At 48.8% G+C, this 20,468-nt stretch overlaps 1 protein-coding gene across 1 annotated transcript in view; it reads left to right on the forward strand.

Annotated features, from left to right (window-relative positions):
• Window positions 1–1,630: 1,630 nt before the first annotated feature.
• YAP1 (Yes1 associated transcriptional regulator) overlaps window positions 1,631–20,468 on the forward strand; it is a 109,957-nt gene continuing 91,119 nt past the window's right edge. Inside the window, exons 1-2 of the mRNA XM_082683976.1 lie at window positions 1,631–2,288; window positions 6,245–6,495. Coding sequence (XP_082540102.1) covers window positions 1,956–2,288; window positions 6,245–6,495 — 584 coding nt within the window. The 5' untranslated portion in view covers window positions 1,631–1,955. The remainder of the gene's footprint in view (window positions 2,289–6,244; window positions 6,496–20,468) is intronic.

Below are 20,468 nucleotides of genomic sequence, written 5' to 3' on the forward strand. Positions count from 1 at the left end.
CCCCAGGGGGTTTCTGCTGAGAGACAATGTCACAAAGGGCAGTCCGTGAACAATGACAGCTACTGATGTCCACACAGAACTCACCGCATGCCCCCAAACTGGGCTAAGGGCATACTTTTCACCCAATAACTCATTTCAGGACCTAACACATGAAGCGGGTGTTATTACCCCGACCCCAATATTAAAGAAACTAGAGAACAGCAAATCAGTCATAAGTCCAATGTCTCACAACTACTAAATGGTCAAACTGGGATCTGAACCCACATCTCTCAACTCTGGAATCTACAAGTTTGTGCTTAAACAGCCCTGACATCTGGGGTTGGGACTGTGGAGAAGTCTGAGATGCAGACAGGGGCTCACTAAACCACAGAGCCTTCACCAGGAAAGCAAGTTCCAGAGCCGTTGGCTAGAGGTCCCCCCCCCCCCCAGCTTTTATTTATTTGAGAGAGAGAGATCACAAGCAGGCAGAGGCAGGCAGAGAGAGGAAGGGAAGCAGGCTCCCCTGAGCAGAGAGCCCGCTTCGGGGCCGATCCCAGGACCCTGAGATCATGACCTGAGCCCAAGGCAGAGGCTTAACCCACTGAGCCACCCAGGCGCCCCAGTTGGTTAGAATCTTGCCTTACAATCTCCAGATTTCTGGAGCCTCTCTCCTTCAGGCCCTGCCCTGCACACAGAGGGATCCAGATCCCTGTTCAGAATTCTCCTGGGCATGTCCCGGCTGGAAGGAGAGATTATCTTTCTGCTCGGGAGCCCTTCAGTTGCTCAATCCTCTTTACACATCTGCTTCACTAGCATTACAGACAAAATCATTAAAAAGCTAGATTTCTCGAGCATGGGCTAACCCCGGAGCTTCAAAGAGTGCTGTTGCACAACCCGCGACGATCCTGAGCTCGCTCAACCGCTCAGGGGCCGAGCTGGACGGTCTGCGAATTACGTCTCAGTAGAGCCGCTTTTAAAAACAGACCAGAAGGCATGAACTTGTATGAATTTGTAAGAAAACTCGCAGGGGAGCAAGGGTGGCTCGGTGTGTAAAGCCCCCTGCCTTTGGCCCAGGTCATGATCCCGGCGGACCGAGCCTCGCGTGGGGGCGCCGCCCCTGCTCCCCCGGCTCCGGCTCGCTCGCGCTCCCAAACAAACCAAATCCTGAGGAATCGAAGAGAATAAAAGCAAAGGTCCACGGCCGCCGCGCGGACAGGGGCCTCCTTGCAGGTGGGACAAGAGACCCCGCGCAGGCGCTCGCAGCCCCCAGCCCCGCCCGGGGTCAGGCGAGCGGAGGAGCAGGAGAGCAGCAGGTCCGCAGAGCCGCCCTTCCGCCGCCGAGGGGTCGGGACCGGGCCGCGGGCTCCAGGGCCCGCGGGAGAAAGTTTTCCCTTTTCGGCGGCCCGGCGCTGGCCTGCTGTCCGCGGGGCGGGCGCTGCTCGGGGCCGGGGGGCACCGCACCCCACCCCCCCGCCCGGCCCGCCGCGCCGCGCCGCACCTGGGCGCCGCCCGGCCGCCCCGCCTCCCCGGGGGGCCGCGCGCGCGGGCGGCCGGGTCACGTGCGGCGGCGGCGGGCCGGGCGGGGCGGCGGCGAGAGCGCAGGAATGCGGCGGCCCGCGGGGGAGCGTCTCTGCGCGCGCCGGCGGCGGACCCGGGGCGGGCGGGCGCGCAGAGGAAGGAAGGGCCGCGAGGAGGCGGGGCCGGCGCGCCGCTCGGGCGGGCGCTTCTCTCAACTTTAGTTTTGGCGTCGGCGGCGAGTTTCTCCCTCAGTCGGGCGCAGCCGCCGCCGCGGGAAAGAAAGGGAGGAAGGAAGGGGCCCCCGGAGGAAGCCGGGCAGCGGGGGAGGGGAGGCCCCGCGTCCGTCGGGGCAGCGCAGCGGCCGGGGGACAGCGTCGGGGGCCGCGGGGCGCGGGCGGGCCTGCGGCGCAGCCTCCCCCCCCGGCCGCGACCCCAACCCCGTCGCCCGCGTCGGCAGCATGGATCCCGGGCCGCCGTCTCAGCCGCCGCAGCCCCCGCCGGCCACCGCGCAGGGCCAGGGGCCGCCGGCCGCGCAGCCCCCCTCGGGCCAGGGCCCCGCGGCGGCGGCCGGGCCGCCCGCGCCTCCGGGGTCGCAGGCGGCGCCGCAGGCCCCCCCGGCCGGCCACCAGATCGTGCACGTCCGGGGGGACTCGGAGACCGACCTGGAGGCGCTCTTCAACGCCGTCATGAACCCCAAGACGGCCAACGTGCCCCAGACGGTGCCCATGCGGCTGCGGAAGCTGCCCGACTCCTTCTTCAAGCCGCCGGAGCCCAAGGCGCACTCCCGCCAGGTAGCCGCCCCGCCGGACGGGCCGGGCCGCGGGGTGCGCGGCGGGGGGGCGGCGGGAGCGCCTCCCGAGTCCGGGGCCGAGATTTGTTTTCCCTCCGAGTCGCTCGGCGCGGCCCCGGCCCGGGGGGCGTGCTTTCCCCGCTCCCTTTCTTCCTTTCTTTCTTCCTGGGGCTCCCGGGAGGTTGGCGGGAGACGCGGGGGAGGGGGAGGAAGGAAGGCAGGGGGGGGCCGGGTGGGCTCGCACAATGTGCGCGCGTCCGCGCCCCGCACCTCGGCCGCCGCCGCAGGGACGGGGACGGGGGTGGGGGGCGGGGGAGGGGCGGAGGGCAGGGGGGTGGCCGGGAACGAGGGGCGGGGGGAGGGAGGGAGGGAAGGGAGCGGTGGGGGAGGGGAGGGGAGCGGGGGCCCGGGGGAGGGGCCGCTGGCCTCCGCGAGGGGTGAGTGACCCGCGGCGGCGGAGCCGGTGGCGGGGAGCCCTGGGCCCCCTTTCCTGCGGGGCCTCTGCGGCCGCGCGAGTGTCCTGGGGAGCAGATAATTGTTCTCTTGTTCAGCAGGGTTGACCAGGGTGGGGGTTGGAGCGGTGCGTGGACTTTCTGGCTCTTTCTCCGCTCCCGAGAGCGCCCGGCGCCTTCTGCGGGCGGCGTCCAGGCTTTCCTGGAAGGCGCTGCGGGGTCAGCGCCCGTGCGGGAGGAAGGGGGGGTCCGTGTGGGGACTCAGGGGGCGCCCTCGGGGAGGGGACTCGGGGGACCGGCTCCCGGGGCGGCAGTGGGGAGTCTGGGCTCCTCCGGGGAGGGGGGGCACTGGGTACGGCTGGCTCCCCGAAGGGGGAACTGAGCGGGGTACTGGGGGTCGGGGCCCCTGCGGGGACTCGGGGGACCGGGTCCGGGGGGGAAAACACTGGGGACGGCTGGTCCCCGGTGGAGGAATTGAGGGGGACTGGGGGGTTGGGGCCCCTGCGGGGACTCGGGGGACCGGCTCCCAGGAGGCGGGAACACTGGGGACGGCTGGCTGCCGGGGGGGGACTGAGGGGGGACTCTGGGGTCTGGGGCCCCGGCGGGGACTCGGCCTGGCTTCGTGGGGGGACTCGAGGGGCGCCTCCTGGGGGAGCGGGACCTCGCGGGGCCGTGGGGCCGGGGCCGGGGCTGCGTGGCGCCGCCGCGACCCCGCGCGCTGCTGGGGAAGCGATGACTAATCGGCGGCTCGCCCTGGCTCTGGAGTCCGCCCCGGGGACGGAGCGCGGCCCTGGCGCAGGGCGCCCGCTCCGTGGCCGGTGCGATCCGGCTCCGGGGAGAGACTGTCGGGAACGGGTTCGCGCTCCCAGCGCTCCCCCACATCTGTTTGCTTAGGCCTGGCTTGCTGCTGCTTTTTCTTTTTGAAAAGAACTTGCTTGAGGCTAAACTTGAGCATAGGAACTTTGCCCAAAAGTTAATTGGTTTTCCAAATACTGCGATGCAGTTGGTCCAGTCGGGCTGAAACTTGAGTGGGAAGAAGAGTGAGCGCCCCCATTCCGCTTCCCCTTCCGCTCCTGCTTGCCAGGCCTGTTGTGCGCCCTCCTGCCGCAGACCCAGGGCTTTGGGAACCTGCTGGCGAAGGCCGGCTTGGGGAGCAGGAAGGAGAATCCGGGGAGCTGCCGGCCTGCGCAAAGCAGCTTGGCGGACGGAGGGGGGGGGGCTTTTCCTTCTCCCAGGCCTCGAGGTGGGTCCCTGGAGTCATTCCGGGGAACCGTGTGCTGGCGACACAGTCGGGTGCGCGCTCCTCGGTAGGGTTTGAAAGCAGAAAACACGTAGGAGAGTGAGTTTCTCATTTTGTGGCATCTGTAAGCCATGAAGACCCACAACTGAAACGTTGCAAAATTCTAGTAAATAAGCACAAGAATTATGTCCAGCAGTTTATGGATTCATACTCTATTCATAATCTCTAGTTTTGTTTTTAATAAGTTTCTGAAGGAGGGGTTGCGCCTCTGTAAGTTTGATTTTTAGTTCTGGTAGTGATGTCCTAGTTCGGGTTTATTCTGATTGGAAACTCAGCAGTGTGGCTGACTTTAAGGCATAAATGCCTCTGCTGATTGCTTCTAGTCTCCAAGGAAATTCTTTTTTTTTTTTTTTTTAAGATTTTATTTATTTATTTGACAGACAGAGGTCACAAGTAGGCAGAGAGGCCGCCCGAGAGAGGAGGAAGCAGGCTCCCTGCTGAGCAGAGAGCCCCATGCCCGGCTCAATCCCAGGACCCTGGGATGGCAACCTGAGCCAAAGGCAGAGGCCTTAACCCACAGAGCCACCCAGGTGCCCCTCCAAGGAAATTCTTACTTTAATAATCAAATCCAAATTCTTTTTTTTTTTTTTTTTTTTTTTTAAAGATTTTATTTATTTATCAGAGAGAGAGAGAGGAGCAAGTGAGCACAGGCAGACAGAGTGGAAAGCAGAGGCAGAGGGAGAAGCAGGCTCCCTGCCGAGCAAGGAGCCCGATGTGGGACTCGATCCCAGGACGCTGGGATCATGACCTGAGCCGAAGGCAGCTGCTTAACCAACTGAGCCACCCAGGCGTCCCTCAAATCCAAATTCTAAAGAGGAATTTAGATGGCTGTGCTGGATCATGAATGGTGTGTATGTGGGTTATAAATACTACTGTCCACAGACGGTTGGCTTAGGTCCATTCGTGTTTTATGTAAGTACATACATACACATGCACACACGTACGAGAGAAGCTCTCACTCATGACGGAACTGAGGCTCTCAGAGGTTGGTATCTGTTCACTGTCACAGTAGCCTGTGCAGACTGGAACTCCCATCTTTGGGGTCTGGATGCAAACGTTTTTCTGCCCTTACATCATTGTAGTTACATGTGTATATTTTAGTTGCAGTTGAACTGTTCTCATTTTTTTCATCTGCATAGGAATACATGGTTGGGTTTTCATTTCATTTGATGTCTTTAAGATGTCTTAAGAGCATTTGAATGATTCTGAATCTCTTGCTTTCATTAAAAATCACATAGTTTGGTATTGGCCCATGCCGTTGGTCCATGGTGAGAAAAAAATAGCAGTTGTCCAGTGTTTAGGGTTTGGCCTGGAAAGAAACATTAACTACTTAAAAATTAGCTGAACAAGAAAAGAGAGAGGATATAGTTACCATATTCCTTAGGTTGTGTTATACATGGGACGTTTCAGAACTCCGAATAGCCCCTATACTACCCAGGTCTTTTTAGAAATTAAGTTTTAGGGGCACCTGGCGGGACTCATTCGGTTGGTTAGCCATCTGCCTTCGGCTCAGGTCATGATCTCTGAGTCCCTGGATCTAGCCCCGAGTGGAGCTCCTTGATAGCTGGGAGCCTGCGTCTGCCTCTGTCCCTCCTCCCACCCCTACTCGTGCTCTCTCTCTCAGATAAAGTCTGTTTAAAAAAAAAAAAAAAATTAAGTTGTGGGGCAGCTGGGTGGCTCAGTCTTTAAGCATCTGCCTTCTGCCTTCAGCTCAGGTCATGATCCCAGGGTCCTAGGCTGCGTCCCCATGTCAGGGTCCCTGCTCAGCAGGAGGCCTGCTTCTCCCTCTCCCTCTCCTGCTCCCCTATTTGTGTTCCCTGTCTTTGGCTATCTCTCTGTCAAATAAATAAGATTTTTTCAAAAAACATTACGTTTTAAAATCCAACATACTGTAGAATAATGTTCCATTCATTTTGTTCTGATTTCCTCTAAAATATACAGAAGGCCCATCTAATGTGTGCTACATAGAGCTTAACTTAACACGGACTGCTAATCTGTAAAGTTATAAATGTTTGTGCGAGTATACTTTAAAATCACACAAACCATTCAAAAATACACACCTATTAACCTATATTCCTTTGTGTCAAACTTTAATTTTTGCATTTGGTACTTAGACATTTGGTTGCCATGAAATCCTGTCAAAGATTAAAGAGACCCTCTTTAAAAATAATTTCTAAGAAATTTTTATCTTATTCTTCCCAATAGGCCAGTACTGATGGGGGCACCGGAGGAGCCTTGACCCCACAGCATGTTCGAGCTCATTCCTCGCCTGCTTCCCTGCAGCTGGGCGCCGCATCCCCAGGGAGCCTAACGCCCACCGGGGTGGTCTCGGGCCCAGCAGCGACCCCCACCGCTCAGCACCTTCGACAGTCTTCTTTTGAGATCCCTGATGATGTCCCTCTGCCGGCGGGCTGGGAGATGGCAAAGACGTCCTCTGGTCAGAGATACTTCTTAAAGTGAGTGAACATTGTGGAAGGCTCAAGAAAGTGGTATCAGGATATAAAAGTCATTTGTTTGTATGTATTACTTGATGTCAAACTTAGTTTTATCCTAATATAGAGATCCGTGATATGTACGTATGTATACACATGCACACATAATTTTTTTTTAATTTAACATGTAATAATTACTTGCTTCAGCTTGGGTTATATCTTAAAAGCTTGATTGATTCTTGGTTCAGAGTCTTTTCATAATCTTTTCTTTTGTGGCAATTTGAATATTCTCATTTTGACTTTGTTCCAAATCTAAATTAATTAGCTTAGCTTAAAACTGAAAGAATACTATGAAACGTTTTCAAGTTTTGGGAATTACAGGCTGATATCTCTTTAAATGAACATTTTATTGGCAGAGAAGAACTACAAAATAAGTAGTTCTTCTTTGGGAGTCAGATTTTACAATAGCCGAGGTTCTCAAATGACACATCCTTTAGCTGCTGTCTGATGTGATGGATTCCCCCCCCACCACCACCAAATGTAAAGAGAACTAGGAGTTTTCCTGTTTATACAATCGCTCCACAGCAAACTTCTTTCAAGTTAGCAGGTCCTCAAGACAGAATCCTCTTCTGGGAAAACAAAAACAAGGCCATTGTGGTATTTATTTTAATTAGACTTCTTGTCTTTAACAAAATGGCAAAATTTCATTCAGACTGAAAAGATCAAAGTTTTTATCCTTTCTTACTTTGAATTTGTAGATAATACCTAAGTGTTTTTATCTGGCTTTTTGGATTTAAGTGTATAAAAAACTTTTTCTCTAATTATAGACTGAAACTGATGTTTTTTAAAAGTTGCTTGCTTCTTGTTGTTTAATCAGGTTGAGATAATAAAGTGAAAATAAAGTCTTGACAGTCGACTTGTTGGCAAATGTAACATCTGTTTATTAGATCAGATAATACAATTAGTGATCTGTTTCGTTGTGTGAGTCTTAGTATATTGCTTGTCTTCTGGGGCAGTGGTGTGTAATGTAACATAGGGTTTTCAGAGAGGCTTGCTTAGAAGAGTAGAGAAAAAAAGTTTCATCTTCAAAGTTTCTACCCCTCACCTAACATTTTTCTTCTTTTTAAAATTCATTTTCTGATGTCCTGGTATCCATTTCAAAGGGTCAGGTTTCAGCCAGGACAGTAAAGGGCCTGATACTGGAAAGTCCACACAAATCTGGCAAACTCATCTGCATGAGCAAGATCATTTGTTCTCAAGCAGAGGGCCAAAGTCCTTGATTGAAAGAGCTGCTAGCTGTGAGGGATGTGCCTTGAAGGGACAGACCAGGTCCTCGCAAGGAAGAAGAAAGGCTGTACTTTTTTGAACCTCTCCCTGCTGGGTCACGTGCTGACCTGGGGAGGTTTTTCAAACAGCTTAATAGCATGCTTGCCTCCTTTCTTTGGTTGATGCTGTAGCTAAAAGTATGAGGTTAAAGAGCAGCGGTTTTGTTCTTCTTAGTCTTTTGTATCTTGTAACAGTTGCTTACAGGTGACATCTGCCTACATTTTCGTTATTTTGAGTGATCTTGTTATTTTGGCCTGAAATAAATACTCTGTGTGTCCATTTTAAAAAGTTTCCAGTGGTTTTTCGTCTGAGAGGAATGTGTCTCTTAATGATATTGATAAAGGGTAGATAAGGAAGGGTAGACACGTCTATACCACCCTACCCAAACACCCAGTTGAATGGGTTTGTAGGGAAGGTAAACCAGGCCAAAATGATAGGGAAAGTTATGCCATGTGAAAAGTGGTTGTAGGGGGTACGGAGAAACTTACCTGGGAAAGAAAAAAGAGGAGAAAGAAAACGTGATTGTTCTTACCAGATGGAAAGGAGAAAATTAAAAAAACAAAAAGCATGGCTGTTCTTTAGGATTTGGGGGGGATTTTCACATAGAAGTTAAATTGGGCTTATTATATGATAAGAAACATGAAGATTTGGGACTCCATGGACAAATTTTCTCATATCAGACCTTTCAGAAATACAGGGATTTTTCCCGAGGGATAGGTGAAACCATGGATTAGTTGGTAGTTGTGAGGAATTGTAGAGGGGCCCCTAAATGTTGGTTTGTGGACGATGGCTACTGTGCTTATAAAATTCTGTATTCTTCTAAAGGGTATCTGCTTTATGAATAATATGTAATTTGGAGAAGTTACAAAAAGTTTACATCCAGTTGTTTGCTATTTTTGTGATTTTATGGGTTGTATCAGTTTCCATGAATGACTTATCTTTGTGTACTGCACAGGTAAATGAGATCATTGGTATCTGTCCTGACTATGAGTCAAAGATGATGGTAAATGAACCTTCTTTTGGAGCCAAATTCCTGTTGTCTGAATTCATTTTTATCCTGGTTGTGATGTTTCCAAGTCAGGGCTCTTTTGGGGACCAATATTTATATTTTTCTTGTGTCTGCAGAAGATTCTGTTGCCATCAAGATGTAGAGTGCAGATTTACAGTAGTTACTTTCTGCTCTTTTAATAATGAAAAATTGTATTTTACTACATAGACTTCTTTATGTACATCTTTTTAGATAATCATTGGAACTAAGTTTTAAGTTACAAAGTATACAATTTTTTGAGGTTTATACTTGGCATGGAGAAATCTGTGAATGGTCTAAACATGTAAGGTGATATAATTTGATTGAAAATGTAGAAATGTTGACTTTGGAAACCAGTTGTTGCCTTGTGACCGTAGGTGGGCGACTTTCTGAAGCCCGTCAGCCCCTCTTCTAGTTTCATAGCAGCGTAACTACTGAAGGGTTACAGGCAGGTGATCATTACTATTTTTGAAGCCCTCCGTAGCTCAGTGAGATCTGGCGAAAAGATGTTTCTTAGCCTGGCAAGTGGTAAGGTAGGAATCCTCATTTATCACCAACACGTATTTGAGCTCTGGTTGGTTGTGAAGTATGTGAAAAATTCTGCGTGTTACGTGTAATATTTGTGCTCAAGAGTTTACTGTTTTAAAACTCATCTTATCAACATTGTATATGGAGCTTCTGTTTTAAAGGAATTCTTCTCTGTATTACTCTGAGAACTATTGCCTTCTTCAGCTGTCTTACAGTTTTCCTGCAGGAAATGGTTCTTCAAGTAGGTGGCCAACAACTTCCTATTTCTTTATAAGCTGCTGAATGACTTCCTGAATTAGTATTCTATAATATTTCTGGTTACAAGGAGTGTTTTTTACTTCTCAGATTTTATTTTACTGAATTTGATACCTTGTAACTGTTAATGGTAATAGTTAACAAAGAACTTCTTGTACATAATGTACCATATAGAATTATGATATGGTTTAAGGAATCTCAGTGATCTTAAACATTTGTAAATTTGCATTGCCATAATCACGTTCTTCTAATTTTTAAAGATGTTTTGCTTCATTTCTCTTGTCATTCTCTGAATAACTGGTCACAGTGTTTTTAGTCCTTGAAGATTGAAGGTTTCTTGTGGCTGTGATTTGATTAAAAATTACACTGAGTGTTTTTTTTTTTTTTTTTTTTTTTTTTTTTAATTTATTTGTCAGAGAGAGAGCGAGCGAAAGCAAGCATAGGCAGATAGAGTGGAAGGCAGAGTCAGAGGGAGAAGCAGGCTCCCTGCGGAGCAAGGAGCCCGATGTGGGACTCGATCCCAGGACGCTGGGATCATGACCTGAGCTGAAGGCAGCTGCTTAACCAACTGAGCCACCCAGGCGTCCCTACACTGAGTGTTTTGATCCACATTTCAAAAAGGTATTTTTCCAGATATTGTCATCATTGCACAGCCTATAACTTGGGCTGTATTTCAACGTTAAATGAACTTGAATTGCAGATGTCATGATCCACATTTCAAAAAGGTATTTTTCCAGATATTGTCATCATTGCACAGCCTATAACTTGGGCTGTATTTCAATGTTAAATGAACTTGAATTGCAGATGTCATTGATCACTGTAATTGATTGCTTCTTCTTTTGCTACGTTATTTCAGAAGTGAGTGTTCCACTGCCCTAATTAAAGCTGCCTCAGAAATGTCTTGATTAAAGGAGATGATTAAACCATTTCCTACTATAATTTGACGTGTGCGCCTCCTACCACTTGCCCAGTTGGTGACTGGAAACGCAGCACATGTTACCATAGTACAGAGTGGATGTTTGAGAAAGGAATGTCTTCAGAGAGAATAAAGGTACTCTGTTTTCCGGTTTCTTGATAGGACTAGGGGAACCCCAACGACTTCCCATTAGAAATGGGAAGCTTGTGATCTTGCCATCGAATGTTCAGTAAGCTGCAGGAGGGAAACAGCTGAGGTCGCCCTCACAGAGTGTGTGCTGGCTGAGGGGAGGGCGGCGCGGAGGTGCAGGTGTGTTACAAGCTCTGTGCTTCCTCTCGCAGCCGCTGCCATAACCTGGAGTGGGGAGCCTCAAGGTAAGGTCCTTGTGTGACCGAGAAGGACGGCCAGGGAGCTGCGCGCCCTGAGAAGATGTGCGGCTTGGGGTGTGCGGCCCCGAGGGCTTCGCTCAGTGCAGGTCTGTGCTCGGCTCATGGGCCGGGCCGGAGGGTGGGCTTGGCTGGAGGGTCGCTCCGGGTTGAGCTTCCCATGCATCTAGAGGTGCCTCCAAGGCCCAGCAGTGCTGGGGAGGACCTGCCCACCCCCTGCCTCCGTCTGGGAGGTGCGGGTGAGGCGGGGGTTGTCCTCTGTAGGGCTGTGGGGTTGTGTTATACACTTACAAAATTGTGCTCCCTCCTCCTCCTGCTCCTCCTCCAGGTAGCAATCAGGTGGTGGATTTTTAGTAAAGTATTTTCTTTGATTATAAAAGTGAAGTGTTCATTAGAGCGATTTGGAAAATTCAGGAAAGGAGAAACTAGGGGCAGAAGCATCTAGATTCTGCCAAGGAGAGGAGTTTGAAGAGTCTCATTATCAGCCTCACTTATAAACTTGTGTTTTGATGTTTAATTTTGAGGGAAATAATATATACATAGATTGAGAGAGTCCCTTAGTACTGTAAGGTTTATAAAGAAAAAAGGCACTTCTGGCCCACATTTCTCTATCTCTGGCTTGGATAATTCCCAGGCAAAAGCTTGGAACTCCTTTGCGATCTTTCCCCTCCCCCGCATACTTAAGCAAACTCCATATTTATAAAATGTGCGGCACTGCTGTTTCTTAAAGTTTCTGCATCTCCTAAAATTCTTCTTTCCTTAATCTCTCTAGTATAATTTCTGTAATTTTCTTGTTAGGTACTTTTACAGTGTTAAGGCTCTTTCCGACTTGCATGAAGCTGAACTGTATAATGTATATGAGTTTCTGAACAGCTTTGGTATTTTCTTGGAATTGTTAATGGCCTTCTTTTTTCTTTAGTGTTTCTGTTTTGTCCCCTTGAAAACAACCCCGAGTCCTTCCTTTGTCTTTGGGCTCTGGATTAGGATGGTTGCTTCAGAGTGGGGGGCTCCCCTCCATCTCCTCCTGGCAAGTCCCCCGCAGGGAACGTTGTTGGCTGTTTCTCTTGGTTTGCCCACTCATACAGTTGTCTCGTCCTTCAGGAATTTACTGAGAAAAGGGATGGATGGTAGGTAACTGCGCTGAGATCCTCTGTGTCCAAAAATAATTCTGTCTGTTGACATTTGATGGGCAGTAGGTTGTAGAATTCAAGGCTAAGATGATTTTCCCTTGGAGCTTTGAAGGCAGTGCTCCATTTTATTTTAGCTTCCAGTTTTCTTAGTGAACAGTTAGACCCATTTTGGTTCCTCTGGGGATTTTAGTATTTTTTTTATCTTTTGGTGTGGGGGGGGGGTTCTTAAATTTCAAGATATGCGTTGGTATGTACATTTTTTTACTCAGTTTAAGGATTTCATGGCTTAGAAAGTCAGGTATCTCTTTTTTTTTTTTTTTTTTTAAGATTTTATATATTTATTTTACAGAGAGAGATCACAAGTAGGCAGAGAGGCAGGCAGAGAGAGAGAGAGAGGAGGAAGCAGGCTCCCTGCTGAGCAGAGAGCCCGATGCGGGACTCGATCCCAGGACCCTGAGATCATGACCTGAGCCGAAGGCAGCGGCTTAACCCACTGAGCCACCCAGGTGCCCCAGTCAGGTATCTCTTTTAAGTCTGTGGTGCAGGTGCCCAGCTTGTCCCTGGGTTCTGGGAAAGATTTCTTTCATCCATTCTTGGATGACTTCTTCCAGTCCCTTCTTCTTTTTCTTCTCCTGGAATTCCTGCTTATCAGAATAACTGTTTAATTTTATCTTCTCTGTTTTTCTTCCTGTATGCTTTTGTTATACTTTCCGGAAGTTTCCTTTAGCTTTCAATTTTTTTTTTTTTTTTATATATTTATTTGACAGAGAGATCACAAGTAGGCAGAGAGAGAGGGAGAAGCAGGCTCCCCACTGAGCAGAGAGCCTGATGTGGGGCTCGATCCCAGGACCCTGAGATCATGACCTGAGCTAAAGGTAGGGGCCCAACCCACTGAGCTACCCAGGCACCCCAAGCTTTCAATTTTTCAATCATGGTTTTGTTTGTTTTTTTCCCAGAAGCTCTTCATCATTCTTAATTTCCAGGGATTCTTTTTCTAAGGTCATTGTTCCTTTGCGATTTTTAATAACATGCAGTTCTTACTTCACGGGCGCAGTGATAGAACATCTCTCTGGGGATTTTATAGTGGGTGTGGTTTTTTGGTTTTGTTCTTTCCTTTTTTTTTCTGAGTATAGTTGACATAGTGGGTGTTTCTTTATTTTTTTTCTTAAGATTTTATTTGAGAGAGAGCATGAGCTGGGGAAGGGGCAGAGGGAGAGGGAGAAGCAGACTCCCCGCTGAGCAGGTGGGCCCACGCGAGCTGGATCCCAGCAGCCCGAGACCATGAGCTGAGCGGAAGACAGACGCTTCACCGACTAAGCCCCCGGGCGCCCTATTTTTTTGTTGTTGATATATATTTTTTTCTTTTTCTGTTGCTTTTAGAGTCATATAACTGGGACCAACCAAGTCCTCAAGTTGTGCAGGGCCCTAAATGTCCCTTCTCCTGTAGTGGCCGGTTTCTGCAGATGAAACCTGCCGTCCTCTCCCTAGTGAAGAGCACTGATGGTGGTGGGTCAGACTGAGGCCTGTGTTCCAGGGCACAGTAGCTTGCAGCTTCGGGGGCTGCATCCCTGCTCTTGGCTGGGCCGGGTATCTGAAGCCAGAGCCTCTGGGTCCTTTTCTTTGTGACATAAATTTCCATCTCCTGCTTGGGCTGGGAGGAGGGTGTGCAATAGTTTTTTTTAAAGTTGTAGGTAGAATGAATTTTTGTGACTCCAATTTGTAATTATTAGGTTAACTGTGTGAAGTTGCTGCGTTCCTAAGCTTCAGCCTGTGACTACTGACAATTTCATATGACTTGACCTACATATTACAGGATCACTTTTTTTTTTTTTAAGATCTATTTATTTGAGAGAGAGAGAGCATGAACAGGAGGGGCAGAGAGGGGGAGAGAGTGTCCAGTCAGCTTGACTCCGCGTGGAGCCCGATGAGGGGCTCGATCTCACAACCCTGAGGTCATGCTCTGAGCCAAAACCAAGAGTCCAGTGCTTCACTGAAGGGGCCACCCAGATGCCCCTGCAGGATCACTTTTTTTTTTTTTTTAATTTTATTTATTTATTTGAGAGAGAGACAGTGAGAGAGATTATGAGCAAGGAGAAGGTCAGAGAGAGAAGCAGACTCCCCATGGATCTGGGAGCCCGATGCGGGACTCGATCCCGGGACTCTAGGATCGTGACCTGAGCTGAAAGCAGTCGCTTAACCAACTGAGCTACCCAGGCGCCCTGCAGGATCACTTTTTAATGAATACTTCAGTAAGTGGTATTACTAGACAGATGATAATTCAGTCACATCTGTCCCCTCAGTGACAGTTGTGCTAGTTTACGCCTTCATGTGTTAGAGGGAACTGTGTGCTTTGACAAGGGAATAGGCATTTTGCTCAGAGGGCTCAGATTCTGAAACCTTGTGCAGGGAGAGAAGCATGGAAGACCTCACTCCCGTTCCTGCCTGTGACTGTGGAGATGTTCCTGCTTGTGGGTCATCTCCTAGTTCTTTGTCTGGTGTACACGGCTGTAAAGTAAAACGGCCTCACACAATTATCTCGTGTCTTCCTCCCCCTGGTTTGCATCGGTATAGATGACCTTAGGGTAAAGAAAACATTCGTGGATATCTAAATGGCTTAGATATTATTGGTGTACTTGGGTTGGTTCACCCCAGAGGTATAGAACTTGGTTTTATCTTAGTTTTGGCAGGTGCTTTTCCCTGGCAAGTACTCATTTTTCAGTAGGTTCTTGTAGATGTCTGTCATAAGACAACACAATATTTTCTACCTGTGGTTTTAACCATGAAGTGGTTAGAATTTCATGCAAACTGGGTTTAGTTTTGAATAGATTCACCCACAGTAGTGACTGAGATGTGTGTAAGCCCCTTTGTCATTGACGTCATTGAATTTATCCAGATCCACTTTTTCAGGAGCCTCTGCCTTGATTAGGTAAAAATCAGTTACATATGGAAATCCTTTGTGGAAGACGAGGAAGAAAACCTTTTAAAAAAACCATGTAAAATCCTACATGACCAACACAAAACCAGACCAGAGCACTCTAGCCATCAGAGAACAGTGTGAAATGATACCAGAAAAGGGGATAAATCTGGATTGGAAAAGGTATTAAAATGTCGTATGGTGTAGAAGAACAGAACAGAATCAATGTATCTTAGTTTAAACATGTAGAGTCAAGAAGTATATTAAAAGTAGCCAAATGCTAAGGTTAGGAAAGAGCTTTAGGACTGGAGATTGCTGAGACCTGCCTGGAGCTAATCCTTACTAGTAATGGGGGTCACAGTTAAAATATACTGAACTCTCCTGCATAACTTTTTTTTTTTTTAAAGGCCCTCTGGGGAAGAGTTGGCCAAAATACAGATGTTTCTGTTTTTCCTCTACACATGTTCAGACTGATATAGGTTATGCTTCCGAAATCGTGTAGTTTGGATGGGCTCCAGATGAGGTAATAGGGTCATTTGTAACCCCTCCCAGCTGCGCATGCAGACTTTCGTGTTAGGACTGCTACACCTCTCTTCTTCGGGTGACAGAATGAACACTGTTACTAGATAGTGCTATGTGAGAGTCAAGGTCATTGTCCTCTGCTTGAAGACAAAGCATGCGCGTGGGGTGCCTGTGTGTGGGTTTCCAGTTCGTGTCTGCCACACTGTAGGTGAGAACTGGCACAGCCTGTCAGTAGCCCGACTCGCTCCCCTTGTGTAAACATGGTGTGATTTTTCTCCGGAAAGATTCCTTGGTTCTGGATGGTGGGTGTCGGGTCACTTGCATTGAAGTACATAACTGCCTCTCTCCCTGCCCTTCTTTGTCATCGTCTTTGAACTCAGTAGACACGCTTAGAGTCTCTTGATTTCATGAGCCACTGCCTAGTGGATTTAGGGAGCAGACGCTGTTTTAAGGGTTTGCTGCGTCCCACTCTGGAGTGGGGACCAAATTGGGGACTGTGTCAGTCAGGACTGGATGGGTCCTGTTTCTTGCCTGTCATCTTGTTAGCCTTTTCCTTGCTGACTCTCTCCCTGGAGAACCTGCGGAGGCTAACTTAGCGTGAGCTCCGTGAAGGTAGATGTTTCGGCTTTGTCCCGGCTGTCTGTACCAACGACGCCATCTGTCAGGTGCTCACTGATTTTAGAGCCTGTTGCTTGATGCCAGCCCAAGTGATGCCTGTAACCCCTGCGTGATTACTGGGCTGCTCCCCTCCATCCGAGAAAGATGCGAGAGTATTGACTTTTTGTATTCTGCAGTTAATTTTAGAGGCTTGAGATTGCTGGTAAACTCGGATAACCAGGGCCGCTAGAAAAAGGCGGCGTGTTCCGGGTGTGTGTGAGTAGTAGTTCTACTTCAGGTCATTACAGGTTTGTTCCGTGGATGGTGACTAGCTGAGTGCTTCTGAGTTAGACGAAGAGGGAGTGGACGTGTTGTTGGAAGGTGAGCCAGTAAGAAGACGCCTGGGAGTCCAGGGGAGTAGTGAGGAGGTGGCGCAGGCGGACCCTGAACAGGCTTCTCACCCAGTCCCGCAGACGCAGTTAGCTCCTCTGCGCCCTGTCTGCGGAGTGGATGAGTGGGGAGCCGAGCTGGAGCCAAGCACGGGTTTTCTGGGAGCTGCTGAAGGGTTTGCCCTTCTCTTGAGTGACGTTTGTGTCTTTGACAGACTCCCTCCCTTCATCAAAGTGAACCTATTAACAGTTCAATCTGTACCATGACTTTGGGCATTAAAACAAACAAAACAAAAATAAAAACAAACAAACAAAACAAGACAAAAATTTCCAAAACCATAATACTTGAAAAACCATTAAGTGGTTGGTTTAATTCACTGCTTGGAAAAAAAAGTTTTAAAAGTGAGGACCACCCATTACAGGAACATTGGCAAACATGGGTTCAGCCTGTGTGCACTGTGAAAGTTTAATTTGATGTTGCAGCCTATTTTAAGACTTTTTGTTGCTATTTTTGGACAGTATTTGTTAGAAAATACTAGTTGAAAGAATGTCTTTCCATTTTTTGGGTACTGTTTAAATGCAGCTTACCTTCCATTTGCTTACACGTAAACTTCATTAGCGCATGGGAAGTGAGTATGGGCTCTTTTCATATGTTATTTCATATGCTGCACAGATAGAATTCATAGTAAAGTACTGTGTAAGCAATTACAGTTTTTTACTTTTTATCATTACTATTTTTTATTTTTATTTGTCTTATTTTTTAAGACATTTATCTATTTGTCTGTTTACTTACTTGACAGAGAGGGCGAGAAAGCACGGGAAGGCAGAGCAGCAGAGGGAGAGGGGAAGCAGCTCCCCAGCCAGCAGGGAGCCCGATGCAGGACTCGATCCCGGGACCCTGAGATCATGACCTGAGCCGAAGGCAGAAGCTCAACCCACTGAGCCACTCAGACGCCCCTTACTATTATTATTTTTAAAAGATTGTATGTGTTTGACACAGGGACAGAGAGGGAGGCAGGGAGAGCGCCAGCCCAAGCAAGGGGAGTGTCAGGGAGCGGAGAAGCAGGCTCCCTGGTGAGCAAGGAGCCCCTTGGGGCTCCATTCTAGGATCCTGCTAACAGGACTTGACTTGAGCCTACTACAGAGGTTTAACCAACTGAGCCACCCAGGAGCCCTTATTTTATTATTATTTTTTAAAGTATCATTTATTTAAGTAAATCGCTACACCTGTGTGGGGCTCAAACTCACAGATCAGATCAAGGCTTCATCAGCCAAGTCAGCCAGGCACCCCTGGTTTTTACTTGTTAAAGTTGCATTGTTCTTTCGAAATTTGAAGAATTATTTTAATTCAACTTAAGAATTCATTTTAGACAAGCAGAATCAGATGTTTTAGTCTACTTTATGCTACCAAAACTAAATAAACATTTGAGTGCTTGTGTTCTCAGTTTATTAAAATAAATTGTAAAACAGGGGTACCTGGGAGACTGAGTCAGTGAAGCGTCTGCGTTTGGCTCAGGTCATGATCGCAGGGTCCTGGGATCGAGCCCCGTGTCGGGCTCCCTGCTCCGCGGGGAGTCTGCTTCCACCCGCCCGCGTCCCTCTGCTACTCCTCCCCCTGTTCATGGGTACTCGCTCGCTCTCTCAAATAAATAAAATCCTTTTTTTTTTTTTTAAAGATTTATTTATTTGACAGAGAGAGATTACAAGTAGGCAGAGAGGCAGGCAGAGAGAGAGAGGAGGAAGCAGGCTCCCTGCTGAGCAGAGAGCCCATGCAGGACTCGATCCCAGGACCCTGAGATCAAGACCTGAGCCGAAGGCAGCGGCTTAACCCACTGAGCCACCCAGGTGCCCCAATAAAATCCTTTTTTAAAAAAAAATGTAAAATCGGATAGTCTGCCTATTACCGGTGTAAGTTACTGTGGAAAGTGAGTTTTACCTTTTTTTTTTTTTTTTAAAGACTTTAAAATGTACTCATTAGAGCGCGCGAGGTGGCGGCCCTCCTGCCTGTGTCGCTGAGCCTCTCTGGCGCTCAGAGGCTCCAGACCAGGTCAGCCCAGACTGTGCTCCTTGAGGGAAGGAGCTGCAAGGCGCCTTGCCCATGTGTTGTCCACCACACTTCGATGGGAAGATTTAGAACAACGATGTGCGGGATAGATGAGTTACTGTGTGGGGCCAAAAAACCTCCAGGTGGAGCACAGTCTCATTGGAAAACGGTTTCTTCTGTAAAGTGAAATCTCGTTTTTTGTGAAAGATGGAATATAAGTCGATCGGTGTTTCCTTTTGGGTTACCATCTGATCAGCCCGGTTGTTTTGAAATCACTCAGTGGGTTCGACAGAACATGGGCTTTCTGGTTACACAAGAGGGTTTGTGTTCACGAATTAGCATCTAATTCGAATCATCCTCTAAAACTTGCCTCTTGTATTTTGTCAGTAAACAGTCTCATTTTTAAGTTACTTACCTTTGGATTCACAAGGTTCTGGATCGCCATGGAGAACCGCGCCAGGAGCAAGGGCGGGAGGAGGAGCCTCTCTCTCCCTGCTCGCAGGTGTGGCTTTGTTCATTGAGGTTTTGGTACCTAGGGACGGGACGGGGGAGTTGTCTGAATGGTGAGTCCCACTTGTGTACGTGACGACCCGCAAGGATGAGGCCCGGGGCCAGTCGCTGGGCTGTGGCCCCCACACCTGTCATCTGAGGCAGCCCTGGGGCAGCGCGGCTTTCTGAGCCCGCAGTGAACACATCTCCTATGTTTAATTTCAGAACCAAGGACTCTAAAAACAGCTTTTTTTTTTTTTTTAAAGATTTGGTTTATTTATTAGAGAGTCAGTGAGAGAGGGAACACAAGCAGGGGGAGTGGGAGAGGGAGAAGCAGGCTTCCCTCTGAGACAGGAGTCCGATGTGGGGCTTGATCCCAGGACCCTGCGATCATGACCTGAGCCAAAGGCAGAAGCCTAACAACTGAGCCCTCCAGGCACCCTGAAAACAGCAGTTCTTTACTTCTTCATGACTTTGAGTAGTTCATCCATTATGATTTCTGGAATCTAAAAGTTGAAGTTAAACAGTGAATCAGGTTCCAGCCCTGTGATTCATACTCCCAGAATGAGTAACGCGGTTAACAGGACATCCCTAGTTGTTCTCTGGACTTGGGAAAAGGGAGGAAGTCCGTGGTGACCCCTCCATTTTTGGTGGTGGAGCTGCATTAGGCCTTCTTTCCCAAGAAGAAAGAGCCGCTATTTATGGAGCCTTTCCTCAGGCCTGCAATCTGAAGCCAGCAGAGCAGGGCTGCCTAGCAAGGCCAGGTTTCTGCCAGGGGCCCCTGCACTACCTTCCCCCTCCCGCCACCCCCCAGCCGGCAGAGCTCTGGAGCTTGGTCTTGCTGCTGCTGCAAGCCTGGAGACGAGTGGAAGCGGCTATGTGGTTGGTAGGGAACTGCACCATCCAGGAGTAACGGTGACCCCTGTCCCCACTCCCTTGTGCTTGCTTCAGATCCGCTCTTCTGAGCAAACGCAGAATCTGCCTGGCAGTTTCGCTTAAGTTTGCAAAACAGATCCTGGTAGTTGTGTGTGTCAGAGGAATCACGATTTGATGTACACATCCTGCGGACCCAGAGTCTGTGTTCAAGAGGAGTTCGATTTTATGTAGCTTCATTGCTTACCTGAAAAACATTCATTTCTCCAGAGAGTCTTGGGGTGGGTTTTTTTTTCCCATGTGTGTGTATTTTTAAGATTTTATTCACTTATTAGAGAGCACAAGGAGTGCGCGGGGGAGGGAGAAGCAGACTAGACTCCCCACTGAGCAGGGAGCCTGACGTGGAGCTGGGTCCCAGGACCCCAGGACCATGACCTGAGCCGGAGGCAGACGCTTAATGACTGAGCCACTCAGGTTGCTGCTTTTGGGGGTTTTTCAATAGTGGTAGAAAATAAAATAGACTTGTCTGTGTGTTTTTTGGTCCTCATTGAATGAAATTAGGTTATACAGATGTTGGAAATTATATTTGCTTAGATGACAG

Source organism: Mustela nivalis (genome assembly GCF_964662115.1).
Source record: "Mustela nivalis genome assembly, chromosome: 9".
In the NCBI taxonomy this organism is placed as follows: Eukaryota; Metazoa; Chordata; class Mammalia; order Carnivora; family Mustelidae; genus Mustela; species Mustela nivalis.